Genomic DNA, 20,196 nt, shown 5'->3' on the forward strand with positions numbered 1-20,196 from the left:
GTAGGCCCATGTCTAGACTGATTACAAAAGCCCCAGCAAAACAAAATAAATACCTAACATCTTACAGAAAAGGCACGAAACCAAACGGCATGAGGAAGGAGAACAATGCCTCTGTTGTGACACGGAGCCTTCAGGAGGGTGATGGAATTCCCGCACCCCGGGTTCCAATTTGTAAGGGCAACGTTCAACGTCTCGAAGCAGGCCCTGGCTTGAACGCGTTCATTTGGAAAGGCAATGTGTTTTGCTAGATAAGAGATTTTTTTTTTAAACTGCCATGAGAATCAAAATATAGATCAGTACAACTAAGTCTGTTCGTATGCACGCAGATTTCCGAAGACGGCCTTGACTCTGGCTCCCCTGTGTCACCGTTTCTGAATTCTGCTCTCAAGGGGACGCCATTGTATATAATGTGACGGCCAAGGCTCTGAGTCTGTCCTGACTTGGCACCCACCTTGCTGTGTGACTTTAGTTGTCTCTCTCAGCCTCTCTGGGCCTCAATTTCTATCTGTAAAATGAAGGTGTTGGCGTATCATGGTGAGTTCAGAACTCCAACGAAGCAGAAGAAGTGTAACAATTTCATTGTCTAATGGTGCTGGGAATTGGGGGTTTTCGCCCCAAAAGAAAGCCATCTAATTATCATCTGCCCTAAAGAGCTCTTAAACATGTTGTCTCTTCCTTCTTTGACTTTGGTCGCTATTCTTTTTTATGCCCAAAGCCCACTTGCGCGAAGGCAACCAGTTTAATGTGGCCCATGTATATCCTTCGGCGCGTGTGTATTTTTGGGAAATGTGTGCTGTCCTCTGTGACTATATCTTAATTCGTTTCTATGGTGAGATGCTATATAGTCCATTCTGTTTCTTGCCTTTTTTTTTTTTTACTCATACTATATATGACTTTAAGAAATAGCCACACTGCTGGGTATACATATTGTCATTGCTTCAAGGTACTAGGTAAAACCCCGTGCACCCCGCGCAGTCTGTCTCTCCCCTCTCTGAGGACAGGCACCCTGGTGTCTTGCATGGCTCACCAAGGAAGGGCCTTGGGTGTGGTCCACTATGGACCCAGGTCCTGCTGCTCTGCCTGAGACACTCTGCGCCTTTGGTAATCTTGACAACTTTGACACTTTCTTCAAGTCATCTTCTGTGCTTTCTGCAAACACTGGACATAAAAGATTGTATTTTTTAAAAAGATTTTATTTATTTATTTATTTATTTATTTGACATTCAGAAAGAGTACAAGCAGGGGGAGCAGCAGGCAGAGAGAGAGGGAGAAGCAGACTCCCTGCTGAGCAGGGAGTCCAATGCAGGATTTGATCCCAGGACTCTGAGATCATGACCTGAGCCGAAGGCAGTCACTTAACTAACTGAGCCCCCCCCCGGGGCGCCCCTAAGATTTTATTTTTAAGTCATCTCTACACCTAGCGTGGGGCTCAAATTCACAACAGCCAGATCAGGAGTCGCACACTCCACCAACAGAGCCAGTCGGGCGCCCCCTGTACCATGATTTCTTGCCGGTCTCCTTCAATAGATGTGAATGAAACCCACATGACACGGGGTCTGGCACAAAGCTTTGCTAAATAAATGTTTATATAATGAATACTGGGTTCATCAAACACTTACTAAACACCAACGGTATGCCAGCCTTGTATTTAATTTTTTTTTAAGATTTTATTTATTTGACAGAGAGAGACACACACAGCGAGAGGGAACACAAGCAGGGGGAGTGGGGGAGGGAGAAGCAGGCTTCCCGCTGAGCAGGGAGCCCGACTTGGGGCTCCATCGCAGGACGCTGGGATCACGACCTGAGCCAAAGGCAGACACTTAATGACTGAGCCACCCAAGGGCCCCTTGTATTCTATTTTTACCGTGAAGCAAAGTCAATATATTCATTTCTAAATATAGAAAAGTGAATGACAAGTAATGAGCTTATTTTGTTGGTTCCTTAGCAGACCTGTATCCAGACCAGTGAGACATTGTCTTCAAATTCTCTAGAACTGTTCTTTGGGAAAAAACCCTCCATAGCCCATAGCACATTCTTTGGAATTTTCTCAGGAAGGCCTTTGTTTCCTGGAGGCAGATTTGATTTTTGGAAGCAGCTAAAAGCCACTTGGCAGCAAATCTCGTGAATGAGGTGGGTGACGAAGCTGAAGAACATTATTTTTGGTTCCAAACAAGGTGTGACTATAAAGAAACGAGGCTAATTTTTGTATATGGTACATAAACTGGCTCGAGCAACTTCAAAAGAGGACTTTGAAACATGTGGCCTTGGCAAGAAAAGGATGTCTCCACCCTAGTACGCGCACACACTCACACTGCACACACATACTCTCTCTCTCAGTCTCTCTCACACACACACTCTCTCCCTCTCTCTCTCTCTCTCTCTCTCACACACACACACGGTGTATAGCGTCTGCCCCACGGTACAGACAAGTAAAATCAAAAGTTAAAAAAAAATCAGTGACACAAGCAGGGAATGGAAGAGACTCTGTTGGGCCGCCATATTCCTGCGCAAACCTCTGGGGGGTTCAGGTGGCCCCCAGTTCACCCTCCAGACAGCGTGTACCGCGGCTGCCAAGCAAGTGCCCGAGTTCTAGGACTGCTCTGGGGGAGGACTTGGGCTTCTGTGGAAACATAAACCCCCAGGCTCCACTGTGCTCGGGCTCCAGCGGCCCTGTGGGCTCAGCGACCAGCCGGACCGCACAGGAGGACCACACCCGCCAGAGCGCGGAGCAGGCCTGACCGGGAAGGACGAGCTGTTTGGAAAGGCACCAAGAAAACGAATCCAGAAAGGGGCAAGAGTCAGTGATTGAAAACTAGCGTTGAAGATCAGCTGTGTGAAGAGTGGCGCTCGCTTCCTCTCCTGCTGGCCTTCCTGGGAAAGCCGGGAATTGTGGGTGAAAATTTGAGGAAGGCAGATTTAGGCTTAACCTAATGAGGCCAAATTCATGTTATGGAATTGTATGTTTGGTATAAGCTCATGGGTGTGAATATACGTACACAGAGAAAGAAAACCTAGAAGGATATAGATGAAATCTTTAATAATACGTATCTATAAGGGGATGGAATTATGGAATATACGTGGTTTTTAAAACGTTATATAATGCTTTATTATTAAAATTCTTATTGTCTGTATGTATTTCTTTTGAAAAAAATAAATCTGCTAAAAATTGGAGGTGTCCAGCAACAGGGGCTGGACAATGGGCTGGACAATGTTGCTGGACAGCAACAATGGCCTGCTCAGTGAGCCCGTGAGAGTCCTGCCTCAGGCAGTCATCAAACCAAGATGGCGGGACGAGCCAGCAGGTGTTTTCCAGGCTAGGGATTCCAAGGGTTATCCCCTGATTTAACCTTGTTCAAGTGCCATAGTTGAGCGGCTGGAGGTTCACATGTGCATTCAGATGAGAAGGAAGACTGGAAACTTCCAACACGATGGGACAACTTTCCAGCTGCCAGGGCTATTCTAAGGACGAAATAGTCGTCTTCCCCAAATTCACATGTAGGAAGTTTAAATCAGGGGGTAGAATAAACAGTTCAAAAGTGAAAAGCCACTAACTAGCTGTGAAACTGGATTCTGAACTAGAGGAAGAAAAAATATGGCAGGGCAGGGAATGGCATGCATGGAAAGTGAAACAAGACCGGCTATTGGGTAAAATGAAATGCCGGTAAAAGATGGCGGAGTGGTCCATGGTTTGTAACAGGGTATGGTTATCCATTTTCATCCCAACCATTTAGCTGAAGCAAGCAGGCCATGCATATCCCAGGAGTGTCTTCTGCCCCCACCACTCAGCCTTGGTGGACCCAAGCTGGCAGACAGTGTACCAAGACAGCAGACACACTGGCTGGCTCGGGCCATGTTCTGGGCACTGAAGTACGTCAAATATGGCCGCAGGCCAGAGGGGTCCTGAGAAGCCTATGGGAACAGCACATACGTGTCACCGGTGCTGGGCAAGACAATGATGCTACAGAATTGGAACAATAAAGAGCCTCAGCATCTGGTCCTGACTTTCTGATTTACCAGAAAGGGAGTCTTTCTCCCCCTCCACTTCTGCCCTTCCCCTTCCCTCTTGAAAAAGAAAATAATAAAACAAAATAAAATCTCAAAAGCAAACATATAAAAAAAAAAATGAAAGCTGATAATCCCTCTTGCCTCCAGAGAGGAAGAATGGACATTATAACAGTCCTCTCCTCTCTGCAGGCCTAAAACCTGGTCTCAGAAACACGAATTATTTTTGCCACATTAAATAAAAACCTTCCTGCAGAATGACAGGGACAATTATTAGGGGAGAAGTCAGCTCTAGCTCTTTCTTCGGGCCCCCATGCTGTTGTAATACCAGAGTCCGGGGCCCAGGAGCAAACCTGGCCCATATTTAGGTCTCCTGATTCCAAGAACCAAGATTCACACAAATCCCATTGAAACATAGAAGTGATGACGGTTTGAAAAACAAAGATAAGGGGCGCCTGGGTGGCTCAGTGGGTTAAAGCCTCTGCCTTCGGCTCAGGTCATGATCCCAGGGTTATGGGATCGAGCCCCGCATCAGGCTCTCTGCTCCGCGGGGAGCCTGCTTCCTCCTCTCTCTCTGCGTGCCTCTCTGCCTACTTGTGATCTCTCTCTGTCAAATAAATAAAATATTTAAAAAAAAAAAAGAAAAACAAAGATAATTCCTTTTCCAGTCTTACCAATCACTACAAGTCACTGAAATCACAACAACCAATTGTAGTTGTCAATGAAAGCGATTGAAGGAAACACTAAACCAAACGTTTCCAATTTGTGTTTGTGAGAATTTCTGCAGAGGACGAAAATAAATATTGAAGCCCTGTGGTCTGCACGGGACCATGCCATAAGTGTCTTGGTGACAGCAGGAGGGGGGATCGATAAGTTGTGAGTAGTGACACCTCCCGCATCTGGCATGGTGACCTCTGGCCATCGGACAGAAATTGGAGATCCTGGCTGGGACCACCTTCTAGAATCAAAGGGGACTCTCCAGTCCCTTCCTTGACCTTTGTTCACACTCCTTCACGGTGACTCACCCTCTCTTTCTCATACTCTTTCAGCTTCTCCCATCCTTGTCCTCAGGTAGGAGTTGAGTTCCTGCTCATTGGAAAGAATCAATAACATTTCTGTTGGAAAACAACAACAACAACAAACCCCCAAACACGTTTCTGTTGACCTGACCTGGCAAACGAACCATATGCTAGCCATTGTAACGGTGGCAAGTTGGTTATTCCTCAGGTTCTTTGGCAGCAGCATGTCCAGAGATCAACATCAGTACCATGATGGTTTGTAATGTTGGGTGTATAAACCTGATTTCTGTGGGAACACCAGCCTCCAATCGGCAAAGAGCTGGTGTGGCGTGTTGGTGCCAGAGTGTCCACTCCAGGAGAATGGCGATCAAATCTTGGTTTTCTCCTGCTTCCAGCATCTGGTACAGCACCAAATGGGCGACAGTACACAAAACCTCGTTGTTGAGGATTCACGTGTCGAAGAAACCCACCTGTAGCTAAGAGTGGATGCGGTTGCCTCCTCTAAATCATGGCTTTCCCGATGCCCACCTTTGCAATCTGACCCAGGGTGACTGCTGGTCCTGCCATGGCCTTGTCCTTGGAGAAGGGTGACAGACGACAAGCCACATGGAGGGTTTCTCTTTGGGGGAAGTATTTTCAGCCCAATAAAGAGTAGGCAACGGAACTTTTCGAGATACCTTCTGTTCATTGGTAAGAACACTCTAACTCAAGATTTCCACGTGAAGATTAGGCATTAGGAGTGTGTTGGGGGGGGGTGTTGACTGGGGCTCCGGTGAGAACTGACCCTCCACTGACAGGCGGGCCGGGAAGTAGGATTGAAAGAACTTATCGATGCCCGATGGGATTTTTCTCATACTGAACAGAAAGCTAGACAAGAGGAGGGAAAACACTGCATGGTCACCATACACAAGGGCTTACAAAAAAAGACCCAATGCATTTTTATTTGAACATTTATTTATTTTTTTTTCCAAAGAAATCCATGCAAAGGGAAAGAGAGAAAGAGAAAGGGAGACATGGTTACCATGGTCTAGCAACCAAACATAGGAAAATAATTTGGCACAACTTGAGTTTTTTTATTTGCAAAAAGACGATCTATGCTACCACTAAAATTTACCTCCCTCAAAGACACCACTGATTTTCGAAAACACAACACACAGCTGGTCTTCTACTTGATGGCTGGAGGTATGCAAGATAAAAAAATAGAAAAAAATAAGGTGGCTCCCTTTACAGAGGAAGGCCATGGGGTGCCGCCGGGCAACACGGGTGCTGCCAGGCAGAATGGGCACCGTGCACTGGGAAGTCAGTGCACCAGCAGAAAGAAGCCCACCACGTAGATGGCCAAGGTGGTGAGAACCTTCAGCGGGGAGTGGCCGTTCCCCAGGTTGTGAGAGGCTGCTATCTCGTTGTCCTTCTGATTCACGTGCTGCTTGCTTCCAGGCGCCTCGTCCACATCCAGATCATAAGCCAGTTCTGTCCAAAAGAAAAGAAGCAATTGAAATTCGGGATACCCCATGGCCTCGGGGGTCCGCTACTCATAGCTTAAGTGGTCTGGACTGCTGGGGTGCCCCAGCTTTCATGGAAAGGAAAGGCTTTTTCCTGGAAAGGAAGGGCTCCGGCTGAGAAGGAGCTAGGGCTGGGTGTGTGGGGTGTCCGCTAGAGGAAGGAGATGGCCAGAGGGGCTCCTGCCCAAGGAGGCACCAATGGTAAGAGGCTGGCTGCTCCCCTTTGTCCTTCGGCTCTGCCTACCCACTCCCCGGCGTGCAGGTCAGGAGTTCCCCGCAGTCTCCTCCCAGGCAAGGCTGTGCCTGAAGGTCACTTTCACCAAATCTCACTGGTATGGAAACATAAGGCGTTGGATGGATGCACTGTGTGTGTGCCTTTGTGTGTCTGTGTCAGTGGGGATGTGGCGGGGGGAGGGCGGATAGTGTAGACTCCTAGTGTGCCTCTCCTGGGCCCTGGGCCCCCCAGATTTTCTCCTTGAAACCTCGCTTGAGTTAGAATCGAGGATAGTGTAGTTTGCCATCGAAAGTGGTTTCACTTTTCCCAAATATTTTTTTTGATTTATGTTGTCTTCTCGTACCCCCCTTCAACACACACATGTACACACACACACACACACACACACACACACACACACACAGCAAAACTGACCTAATGCATCGGATTTAAACTGATACCAAGCAAAGACCACGGAGAGGCCAATGGGTAAGGGCTTTCCTTCTTTGACCACCTTCCGTTTATGAAATATGTTCAAGATTCTGAAAAGAAATTTGGATGTTGGTGCTGGCCTAAGGCAAACGTCTCTCAGAAGGCACATCTGACTAGAAGGTGGTTTGTCAGGAAATCCAAGATGGCCAGCCCCGGCCCAGAGGTCTGCTTCCTTCAGCTTTGTTTGTCCAGATTTAGAACTCAGATCGACTTCCTTGGCTTTTCTAGACTCAGTTGCCAGTGTTTCTATTTCAATAGCTTGGGAAGGGGGTGTGATGTGAGTGCCCTCACCAGCCAACTGTCCCGTTGCCAGCGGAGCCGGAAGGATCCCTCGGGGACACTGAGATACAGAGCAACAGGCCCAGAGGAATGACTGGGATGCTACAGAGGGAAGGAAGGAAGGGGAAGGAAGGGCTCCTCTTACAAGGGATGAAACACTCAGTAAGTCACAGGAAGAAAGTGTGAGGACTCAGCTGGCCCAGGATGCACACAGAGCAGGGCCTGGGACCAGGGCTGTTGGGAGGCTGGCAATGGTTAGAGCAGGCTGCAAGGTCCAAAAAGGGCTACTGTAGTTTTGGCGGCCCCCAGCAATGATGAGGGAAAGAAATTTCCGGCCTCAACTGGAACAAGATTTTACGGTCAGCCTAAGATAATATATCAAGGTTTCTTTAATTGCACGTGTTTGATTCCTATACAGATCAACTTTTTCTCTTAGTTTACTAACTACATTTCTTAATGCATGACAGTCCATATGCCTTGCCTTTGTAGCTGATGGGTACTTTTTAAAAAGATTTTATTTATTTGACAGAGATCACAAGTAGGCAGAGAGGCAGGCAGAGGGGGAGTGGGAAGCAAGCTCCCCGCTGAGCAGAGAGCCCGATGCAGGGCCTGATCCCAGGACCCCGGGATCATAACCTGAGCTGAAGGGAGAGGCTTTAACCCACTGAGCCACCCAGGCATCCCTGTAGCTGATGGGTATTAAAGTTTTCCCTCTTTTGTAATATTTAGTACAAATTATGTTTCTATTTTGTGGTTAACTCTAGTTTTCATTGCTGTACAAAGAAACCGTGTCCTACCTTTTAGTATATATGAATCTGACTACATTTTGCTTCTCTAAAGCTGGGAAAGTTGTTCTCCCGGAGTGCCAAGAAGAATTCAAATCAGATTTTTCCAGAGAACCCTCTTACTCAGGGAAAAGTGACTTGGCTGACTCTAATCTGGATTCCCTCTCCCCACAAAATAAATACACACGAAGAAAAGAAAAAGAAGAGACCAAAGAGCCGCGCTCTATTTGGAAGTCAGACCGCTCTCTCAGAAAGGTGAACTGCGCACAGTGCACAAGCGAAGGCCAAGGTCAGCACAGGCTCAGGTCACGATCAGGTTTCACCCAAGTTGAGAACACATATGGCTCTAGCTGTTGAAAGCCCAGCCTTGAGTCGCAAGGCGACTTCTCAACTTCAATGCGGAGTATTTTTAGGGTTGACCTGAATGAGCGAACTCTTAGCCTTGCTTTCAGATTCCTTTTCTGAATATGCCCCTTGTCCAACGTCAAGATGAAACAACATCTATTCACGTGACCACTCAGCCCTTGTGCTATTTATCTTGCTCCTCAAATAATCCACGAACATTGGACAGCTTCACATCCTAGAGCAGTTACGGTAAACCTAGCAGATGCTAAGCCCAGAAGTTTCGAATCTTCTTTGCCACCAAAGACCTTATTTTCTATTTCTGTCTCTTGGACCCTATGTTTTGGAGTTAAATAAATAAATAAATGATGACCAGAAAAAGAAAAATGGCGACCAGGTACTGAGTCCTCATCATGGGCCGGGCACTGTGCTATTTATCTCATTTCATTTAACCTTCTCAGCAATGTTGTGAGGTAGGCATTATAATTCCCATTTTACTGATGAGGAAGCTCCTGCTCAGGTTCCTTTTTTGGCCCATATTTACACAGCTGGTAAGTGACAGAGGGACTGATTGAATGTGGGTCAGACTCAGAACCTCACATGAAGCTATACCGTCTTTTGAACAATTTTGTATATCAAATAAACTGTAAGGATTAAGTAGTAATGGATTCTTTTCTTGAAAAAAAAAAAAAGTCGCCTCGATTAGTAAAACATATATTGCCAAAGAGAACTCAAGAGCGTGAGAAAAGCCAGTGTTTCCACATAAAAGTGATCGCAAACTTGACTGAGTAGCCTTATTCATCTTTGTGCAATCCTGAAAAGAGCTCTGGGTTTGGGGACTGAGAAGGAAAATTACGTCCCTTCCATTTCCCTGAAGAAATCAGCAGTGGGCCACCATCATGGAGCTTCGAGACGAAGGGGACAGCCTAGCATGACAATGAAGCATTATGACAGACAGAGGAAATAGGGTTTGGGTCAAAAATAAATGTGGATATATTCCTGGACAAGGGAAATATGATCTAGTTTAATTCAACAAACTTAATGGTAGCCTACAGTGTCCCAAGTGTGGAGCCGGAAGGCTGGAGAAAGACTCAGGGCCTGCCTTCAGGAACCCCACATTCTGACAAGGAGAATGGACCGATAGACAAACCAGCTAGATACTTGGCAGAAGGTAGTAAGGGCTCAGACAAAGGCACAAGGAAAACACCGTGGGGAGAGATAAATTCCAACTAGAAGGATCTGGGAAAACTTCTCAGAACAACTGGGATACAGTCAACACCATGAAAGTGGGACCATGGAGGAGCCCAATGAGCTGAGGGTTGAGCTTGGGCAAAACCATTAATATCAGAGAGTAGAGGCAGGGCCTGGTCAGTAAAAGAAAGTAGCCTCTATGATGGGGGGAGCATTGGGTGTATGCTGGTGTGTGGTGTGTGTGTGTGTGTGTGTGTGTGTGTGTTGCATGGTGGGTGATAAGAGGTAAGGCAGGAAGGACAAGTAAGGGCTAAATGATGGTAGATTGGGAATGCCAAGACTTTACTCTGTGGGCGACAGGGATCCATTGAAGGTTTTTAAGTACGAAATCTGCTGATTGGTGTTTTTTAGAAAGATCGTTGTTAACAGTTTGGAGGACAGCCCTAGGTGGGAGAGACTTGTCAGACATCTTGTCTTGGAAAAAAACAAGCCTGTGGAAACAGTATCTGGGGATCAGCCAGTAGCAAATACGAATTTAAAAAAAAAAAACCTACAAAGGAGCTAAATCTACACCAAATCAAAACTTTCTCACTTTGCTACAAACCAGATCTATTATGGGAATCATCTTAAACCATTCTCTTTTAAGCCATTCATATTTTTATGTTTATCAGTGATATTCCAGAACATATCTTTGCTGCATTATGTACATACTGTAAAAGGCACATAAATTGTTTCTACCTTACAGCTGATTGTCAGTGAGAGCTTTTAGGGCCAGCAAGGAGATTTTCACACAAAATCTGAAAATCGGTTTCTATTTGTAATCAGTTTGCCTATACCCAGAGGGTAGACCCAACAATCTATACTCATTACACGCTCAGCCCTGACTCTCATTTTGCCTTCCTTAGTGCTGCACATCAGATACTCTCTTTATATTTATTTGTTTATTCACATTGGGACACTCATCACTGAAATATTTTTATCTTACGTGCAATGAGTTGGCATTAAGGTAGGCACCTGGATAGCTGCAGTTAAGGCAGGTATCTTGGAAGGATCGGTATCGAAGAGGGTCACGTAATCCAACTTCACGAAGCCCATTTCCTTAGCGTGCCGATGGACACACTGATGGACGTACTGACGGACACAGTGACGGCACAAAAGGAGGCCATACTTCTGGATCGGATGGTACCGTTCAAGGAGACATGGCAAGAACAAGAACCCTGGGGCGCTGGGTGGCTCAGCGGGTTAAGCCTCTGCCTTCAGCTCAGGTCATGACCTCAGGGTCCTGGGATCGAGCCCCGCATTGGGCTCTCTGCTCGGCGGGGAGCCTGCTTTCCCTTTCTCTCTCTCTCTCTGCCTGCCTCTCTGCCTACTTGTGATCTCTCTCTCTCTCTCTCTCTGTGTCAAATAAATAAATAAATAAATCTTTAAAACAACTGTTTTAAAAAAAAAAACAAGAACCCTGGCCGAATTTCCCCAGGGCGGGGTCCAGCACAGCTGCTGGTGACCCGTCTTGCTCTCACAGAGACGCAGAGGCAAAAAAGGCTATTTTAAAAAATATATGCATTTTTAAGTAAACTCTATACCTGATGGGGGGCTTGAACTCACAGCACCGAGATCAGGAGTTGCATACTCCACAGATGGAGTCAGCCAGGTGCTCCTAGATAATCCCTTTAAAATAATAATCAGGGGCGCCTGGGTGGCTCAGTGGGTTAAAGCCTCTGCCTTCAGCTCAGGTCATGATCCCAGGGTCCTGGGATCGAGCCCCACATCTGGCTCTTTGCTCCTCGGGGAGCCTGCTTCTTTCTCTCTCTGTCTGCCTACTTGTGATCTGTCTCTCTCTCTGTCAAATAAATAAATAAATAAAAATAAATAAAATAATAATCAGTCATCAAGGTCTGCACTTTGTGTTGAAAAGATTTTTTGAGGGGCACCTGAGAGACTCTGTCGGTGAAGCGTCTGCCTTCAGCTCAGGTCATGATACCAGGGTCCTGGGATGGTGCCCTGTGTCTGGCTCCCTGCTCAGTAGGGAGTCTGCTTCTCCCTCTCCCTTTGTGTGTGTTCTCATTCTTTCTAACTCTCACTCTCTCTCAAATAAATAAAATCTTCATAAAAATTTTAAAAAAAGAAAAGTTTTTCTGAGCTGGGCAAAGCACTCTGTGGGGAACCCTCCAACCTTAGTAGAATTCCCAGGGCAGGCTGTCCCATCCGGAGAGTCTGGAACCCTGGACTCCAGGCCTGGATCAGCCACTGTCTGACTAGTTCACCCTGGGCAAGTCATTTCCCTCTACTCTGGCTGCCAGTCGTCCCATCTGCCCCCATCAGGGACTACATATACTTCTAGTGTGAGTTCTCTCTGATTCCCAGGCTCTCAGGGCCCAGGGAGGGACGTGGTCTGTGGCAGGCTGCAATCTTCCCTTCGCTCACAGTAGCGCAGGGACGGTCCCCAGCAGAAACTCCCGAAGCAGGTAGGGGCAATGAGTTGCTTCCCTTGGGCTGTTCCTCAGCTACCAAATTCTTGAACCCTCTTTCTTCTTGCGCTGCACTAGGCTCGGATAAAAGACACTGGCAATCAATAAATGTGCCCTGGACTGTTTGGCTTTTCTTTAAACCTTGGCAGAAAAACTTGCACCAAGGCCCACGCAAGCAGAGCTTTGGGGAGAAGTTACTGGACCCAGCACGCATCAAGCCAGCAGGCACAGGCAGCCAGCAAGAAGAGCCCGTGGGCCTTCCAAAGCCACTGGGTCTTGGGCACGTAACGGGATGCACATGCTTGTCCGCTGACAGCCGGGGCATCAAGGACAGCGGGGCACGGCCATGGGGGCCTCGCCCACAGCGGCAGGCAGACCTCGCAGGCGAGCCTGCAAGGAGAGCTGGTATCAGGGTACCAGGGAAGAGAAGGCTGCTGCAGAGCCAAGCATGGGGGTTTCTTCCTGCTAAGCCTGCGCCGGTGGCTGGCTTCAGTCGGCCCCTAATACAGCAACAGAGCAACACAGCTTGCCCTGTGTTGCCCGCTTCTGGGCACAGTTAGCTCCCAGGACAAGGATGTGTGAAACCTTCAGTGCATGACTTGGTAGGCCCCAGGGGCCAAAAGCGGGGAAGCCTCCGGAGGAATCATGTGCTTTGATCTCGGAGGCTCACTCTGCCGCCCTCAGGCGCTGCCATTCACTTCGGAGTCCCATACAGATGGCGGTTTCCGAGCCGGCCGTGTCCACACCACCGTCCGCCTGCCCGGTCAATCCCTGCTCCTCTGTGAACTTTCAGGTGTGAAATGACTCCTTGGACTTGAAAGCAGAAGAGGGTGACTTTGCTAATGACCCTGGGGTCTCCGGGAGTCTAGATTTTCTTCTTCATCAATCAGATGAGGGGAGGCTGGCTGCCGGGGTGGGGAGGCTCTCTGAGTTTTAATCGGTCTAATGGACCCATTGCACAATGTGCCTTCTTTTTCTTGCTTTCTTTTTTTTAAAAAATATTTTGTTTATTTATTTCACAGAGGGACACAATGTGAAAGGGAACACAAATGGGGAGGGGGAGAGGGAGAAGCAGGCTTCCCACTGAGCAGGGAGCCCGAAGTGGGGCTCGATCCCAGGACCCGGGGATCATGACCTGAGCCGAAGGCAGACACTTAATGACTGAGCCACCCAGGTGCTCCAACAACGTGCCTTCTTGACAAACAAGGGGAGCTGCCAATTTTGCAGACTGTAGATTCGGGGAAGAACCCGCCAGCCTCTTCCGGAAGAAGGCCAGGCAATGAGATGCCCGCTTCATTGCCTACAGCCGGTTCCAGCCTACAAAACACCCTCTGGGCTGTAGAGCAATCATGGTGGGTTTCCCCAGGGGGGAATAGACATGGCCTCTCCTCCTACAGGTGTCTGTCACCCAGGCCGGGCCGTGTGTGTCAGCGGGGTACACCGCAGCAGGCTGGGGCTGCCTAAAGCCATGGTGTGCTTTTTCCTAAAGACAAAGAGGGGAGAGCCCCCCCACATCTTATACTAAAACATGCAAGGCTGTGTGATGGAGGACAAATGCACTCTTGGCGAACTCATGGTATATACACCGTACGATATCTCACATTTACGAGGACCATCGGGTTCTGGTCCAGATTCTGAGAAACAGGTGCTCACTCTCACTCCTCACTGATGTCCAGGGTCCTTGGGGAGGAAGGTCTTAAAATCTTAAAAGCACTGGAAGCACCCTTGGGTCATCTGTGCTTTGTATGCTACTCAACGCTGGAAACCGTGACTCACGTGTTCCTCATGAATGACTTCAGGTAGGCTTTTCTATGACAACTGCCTTGCTGAGAGGGAAGACCAGCACAGTAACTGCCCTTACGTGGTGTTCCAATCGCTCAGTTTATAGATACAAAATGGTGGGGTGCTTGGGTGACTCCGTAGGTTAAATGTCTGACTTCAGCTCTGGTCATGAGCTTGGGGTCGTGGGGTTAAGCCCCGCCTGGGGCTCCCTGCTCAGCGGCGAGTCTGCTTCTCCCTCTCCCTCTGCCCCTCCCCGCTCCCCTGTTTGCGCTGTCTGTCTGTCTCTCTCTCCCTCTGACATAAATAAATCTTAAGAAAAAAAGAAAAGAAAATGAATACAAAATGGTTTCTGGGGATCTGACTACGACTAATGCTTCACTATTGCATTTAGCCATTAAGAAAGGAACAAGCAAAAATATCACCTAATCCCTTTAGAAATTAAACCATTTTACTATAGAATCTTATTATAATGTGGGCCACTACTATACTTATTTAGATACATCATGAGTCAAGCCATATTCCCAGAAACAGAACAACTGTGTCCTAGAAACCCTGACGGCGGGAGTGGGTGGTGTGGGTGCTGGCCCTCCTCCACAGGCCCCAGAATTATCGCCACCTTCCCCAGGAGTGTCCTGACTCCTCCTCTCATGTCTGCAGATCCTTCTCACCCAGGGCTGCCTGGTGGCTCCACGGGAATCACACCTCACCACAGCCTTCACTTCCCATAGGAGAAATGACTTCACCCCATGGGACGGAGACACTGTGCCCCAAGCCCCAGGGGAGAAGATTCGAGAACAGGCTTAGAGAAGGCGAGGGAAGAGAACATTGTCAAGAGGGGAGGGCTCACGTGGTCCAACGTTTATGGAGAGGTAGAGCAATGTAAGGAACCAAGAAGCTGCTACTGAAAGTGTCAACTAGATCGTTACAGGAGACTCTTGAGAAGTTCAGTAGGGCTGCTGGGTGACAGAACAGACCGTCTGGAGTTGAGCAGAGAGCGGGAGCTCATATGGGTTCATGGAGTCCCGATCAGCCTTTGGAGAAACTTGAATGAGTGAAACAAAGCACTGTCACCCTGACTGTGCCCCAGAGACTGCGTCACGTTACGTCACTAGTCTGTACAACCACACCTCGTTAGAAGGTGCTTCCAGAGTGTGGACTCAAGACAGCCTTTGGATATGCTGAATTCTTGTGATCCTTGATACACTGACAACCTCAACTAGACTCTCAGAGACTTGTGTACCAATGTCCATAGCCAATTACTCACCATGGCCAAACGGTGGAAGCAACCCAAGTGTTCATCAGTGTAAGAATGGACAAACAGAATGTGGTACAGCTGTACAATGGAGTACCATTCGGCCATAGAAAGGAACACAGGACTGACACATGCCACAGCATGTGTAAAACTTGAGAACATGAGGCTCGGGGGCACCCAGGTGGCTCAGTCGGTTAAGTGTCTGCCTTCAGCTCGGATCATGATCCCGGGCTCCTGGGATCGAGCCCTGCATTGGGCTCTCTGCTCAGTGGGGAATCTGTTTCTCCCTCCACCTTTCCTCCCTGCTTCTGATTTCTCTCTCTCTCTCAAATAAATAAATAAAATTTTAAAAACAAACAAACAAACAAACAAACAAACAAACGTGATGTTCAGTGAAAGAAACCAGTCACAAAATACTGCATGGCATATGACTCCATTATACGAAATGTGCAGAACCGGTAACTTTTGGAAAGAGTGGTAGTGGTTGGGTAACATTCTGAGATGTAATTGATGTCCCCAAATTGTACACTTAGTGGTTTAAATGGCAGGTTTTATGTTATATACATTTTACCGTGATTAAAAAGAAAAAACCTATAGAAACCAAACAATAATGTCCTCTGGGGCAAATCCCAGTTCCTAAAAAAGATACTCCAGTATTTTACGTTGCAGAGAGCTGTGTGAACGTACCCCAGACCAAAGCATCCACCCCCACATGGCACTCCTTCAGCGCTTTGAAAGTCAAGTTGTCTAAAAGAATTAAAATGGATGGATACTGGGGCGCCTGGATGGCTCAGTGGGTTAAAGCCTCTGCCTTCGGCTCAGGTCATAGTCCCAGGGTTCTGGGATCAAGCCCCACATTGGGCTCTCTGCTCAGTGGGGAGCCTGCTTCCTCCTCTCTCTCTGCCTGCCTCTCTGCCTACTTGTGATCTCTCTCTGTCAAATAAATAAATAAAATCTTAAAATAAATAAAATAAAATGGATGGATACTTAGACACTAGCCCAGAATTGCAGATGTGACTTCTCAGTTGGGAATGGTGGAAAGAGGGCAGTTTAGGTCAAGGATTTTAATCAGAGGCTATTTTAAGAGAAATTTTTATACAAGCTTGGGAAACGTCCGTGTTTTTCTGGGGCTCACCCAGATGATGCTAAGCTGAAACCATATTTAAAAAACATCAGTGAACGGATACACTCTGTCTTCATTTCTTTAACAAAAACTTAATGGTTTAGATTCACGGAGCTCTGTGTACGATATAAATTTCAGGCATGACGCCACTATAGAGATATGCATCACTGGGCTTTGAGGATATAGAAGGAAAACACAACATGTCACTCATTGTAGTCAAATCCAATTGCTGGTGAGATGTCAGGAGAGTGAGGGAGGGCCTTAATGGTCCCTCGGAGCCCAGCCTCCAAGATCCTCAATGAAATGCACCGTGAGAGCATGTGGGGCAAAGGTTTTAGATCCCCTTGGACGGGAAGACCCAGAGTGTGGTAATCTTCCATTTTTTTAAAAAAATATTTTATTTATTTATTTGACAGAGAGAGAGATCACAAGTAGGCAGAGAGGCAGGCAGAGAGAGAGGGAGAAACAGGCTCCCCACTGAGCAGAGAGCCTGATGCGGGGCTCGGTCCCGGGACCCTGAGACCATGACCTGAGCCGAAGGCAGAGACTTAAACCACTGAGCCACCCAGGCGCCCCGGTAATCTTCCATTTTTAATAAGCCATGGTGGATCTTACCAAAAAATACACCCAAGAATCAACATGTTTGCAATGTCCTGGCAATGCCCAATAGCAGAGAAAATTATAAGTATAATAGCGAATGGGTCCAAATGGCTCGAGTCCCTAAAAAACACTCAGCCCAGCTGTGGAAACACTGCAGGCCCGAAATCGACAGTAGGCAGGTGTCCTCATAAATGAAAGAGGAAGAAAAGCCTCCTTAAGTTGTTCCATCTGAATTTCTTCCTCAAAAACTCTCCAATGGTGAAACGCCTCCATCATCATAGGTGGGATTTGGGGAATTGAGGTACTTTCGCCTCAATTTACTTGGAAGAACACATCATCAGGCTGGCTCCGTCTTCCTACTTTCCCATCTTTGGGTCGGGATTGCCAGTACACCCCCGTTCTCACATTCACCCAGGCGATCCCAACAAGTTCTCGCTTTCCTTCAGCCCCTCTCACCTCCCAACCCCTCCCCGGCCCCGTAGTCCTCAGCTTCCCCGCAGAAGAAGATACCCACTCCTCTCCAATGACCCACCGCTGTTCGGGAAGCAGGACTGTTCTAGACTGTGACAGCAGGAACAAGACAACGCCTCTTCCTAAATCACAGGTTGAATCACATCTGCCTCTTCCCCAAAATCCTTTGATGGCTCCCTACTGGATGTGAGATCAAGTCCTATGTCCTTAGAATGGCTTTCACCAGCGGCTCCTCATGCTCTCTTGCTTTCTAGTTTCCACTGCCCATATATTTCTCCAGGCACCATATACCAGAGTCATACCATCCCATTCATTGTTTGCTGTAAAAGGCAAGTTCTTGGAAGTTCCCATGTCTTTCGCCATACTGTTCCCTCAGTCTGGGGTGGTCTTATATGATACCTCTTCCAGGAAGCCTTCCCATCTTGCCCCTGCCAAAAAAATCCCTTCCGTCTCTGGCTCTTAGCTGGATTGTACTTCTCGTATAGCATGTCTCAGTCTGTCTCATAGGAGACTTAGTATTTCTACATTCCTGTCCTCAGCTAGACTGTGAGCCCCACCAAAGTAAGAAATAAGTCTTATTCATCCCGGTGGCTGCCACACAGAACCTGGCAAGCACGGACACTTACAGACATGTTTGTTGATTGACTGACTGACTCTCATTCTCCTGAGAGTATAGGCAGGGGCAGGGCCACTCCCTTAGCAGATACCCTTCCCAAAGGGTCTCTCCTCCCGACCTGATGATTTTCCAAGGGGAAAAGAGTCCTGTGGAGCTATGATGAAGACAAGACAAAGGCAGGGCGGTGGTGGGGAGGGGTGGCCCAGGCAGCAAATGGCAGGGCTCCGACCCTGACCTCTAGATTCCGATGTCCTGCTGACAACAGCCACTTCTTACCCCCAGTGTCAGTTCCCTGCACTCGGGGTGCATGAGATCTACAAAGATTACTTTCTTATTCCCTTTTGCTGCCTGGAATTTGATGCCTTGCTATGTAAGCAGCTGACACAAGCCGGCATTCCGCGGGCCATACTGGGCAGGAAACAGGTTTTCTGGGGAGCAGGTTCCATTTATTTCTTACTTGGAAACTTCGCGATCGGGTTCCCGTACCTTTGACCTCTGCCTTTGCACTGCCATCTACCCGCCCTGACCACACCCTGCCCTTTTCCTCGCCACTGATTCCTAAGCCCTGGGGACTGCTGGCGATTAGAATTTCAGTGCCCAGCTGTGTGACATCAAAGTAGAGCTTCGTTCGTGAAGTCCTTTGCTTGGCCGTGATAGGACAAAGTCATGAGCCTTGCGTCCCTGAACCCACGCAGGCTGGGACCCTCACCCTTCGCAGAGCTCTATGGGATGGCTGCCAGGAAAATACAGTTACATGCTGGCCTGGGGAATAAACACACTGCCTTAACCTAAAAGTTCTGTGTTTTCGTTTCCCCCTCTTTCCACTTCTCTATTCACTCCTTTTTCTCTTCCCATTGCTCCTTAAACTCATTTCCTGTGTCCAGTTATTCTCTCCTCTTCTGTCTAGTCCGTGCTCCACTAAGTATTCTCTGCTGTCTCCACTGTGATGTTTCCCATACCCTCAGGCAAGGGGCAAGGCTGGAATCTTCTGGTGGATTTTGAATCTTAAAGATGCTTTTCTGTTCCTTCCCACCTTGAACTGAAACCTCTCACCAGGGTTCTGTTTACTTTAAAAGTGTTTCTAGTATTCTCTTCCTTATTCTTATACTGTTTACCACTCCATGCCATTTCCCTGGTCCTGCCTGATCCACCCTCCCTCCTCCCCTGCACCCGCCCACACCCGCTCTGTAATTTCCCTTCTTCACACTCCATACCCATGCTGTTTTATTTTTATTTTAAGTCATCTCTATACCCAGTGTGGGGCTTGAACTCACAACCCCAGGATCAAGAGTGGCACACTTCACCGACTGAGCTGGCCAGCGCCCACCATGCCAGTGTAGTCACTATTTCATGGCTTTGTCTTTTTCTTAAGGGGAAAATGCCTTGGACTTAAATAAAGAACATTCTAATAATTTGTGCAATCTGAAAATTGCATAGCCAGCCCCGAAACAGTGAGCTCTATCTCTGGAAGTGGTCCCAGAATGTGTGGACAGCCATTTGGTAGCAATATTAGTAAGGGGGTTCAAACATAGAATGATGGTGAGGTAAATAGTATCTGATGATCATCCAACCCTGAGATTCTAAGATTTCATTCCGCTCTTTGGAGGTCTTACGGCAGGGATAAAGGGGGAAGGGACTGGGTTCAAGTGACCTTTGAATTCCTCCCTTTGACACAGATACCGTCTGCAGAGGAATCCAAGGGGCGGCTTTGGAACCTCTCTCAGTGAAAGGGATGGTGTCTTTTGGAGACCACGACTGGCTTAGAGAGGAGGGCTTTAAGTTTGCCAAGGAGCTGATCAACCAAGACATCATTTTAAGGGAGTAACTCTTGACCTGCCTAAAATGGGGAGAGAGAACCACATCAGTGTCCGAAATGATGTGAATATTTATCAGGCAATACAGAATGTACAGAATGGGATGGGGTGGTCAGTAAAGGACACTGCCTAGGCAGAGATGGAGCGCTGAACTCAGGAACTGTGTCTACTGAATCTTTTCCCTACCACTCTTGAACAGTTAGCGGTCATTTGCAAGTGGTAGACATCTTGCTCAAAGCTGCCA

The 20,196-nt window shown here is 47.7% G+C and overlaps 1 protein-coding gene across 1 annotated transcript in view; it reads right to left on the reverse strand.

Annotated features, from left to right (window-relative positions):
• Positions 1-5,957: 5,957 nt before the first annotated feature.
• Positions 5,958-20,196, reverse strand: part of GPC3 (glypican 3) — a 406,178-nt gene continuing 391,939 nt past the window's right edge. Inside the window, exon 8 of the mRNA XM_045994515.1 lies at positions 5,958-6,491. Coding sequence (XP_045850471.1) covers positions 6,322-6,491 — 170 coding nt within the window. The 3' untranslated portion in view covers positions 5,958-6,321. The remainder of the gene's footprint in view (positions 6,492-20,196) is intronic.

This window comes from Meles meles, chromosome X (genome assembly GCF_922984935.1).
Source record: "Meles meles chromosome X, mMelMel3.1 paternal haplotype, whole genome shotgun sequence".
In the NCBI taxonomy this organism is placed as follows: domain Eukaryota; kingdom Metazoa; phylum Chordata; class Mammalia; order Carnivora; family Mustelidae; genus Meles; species Meles meles.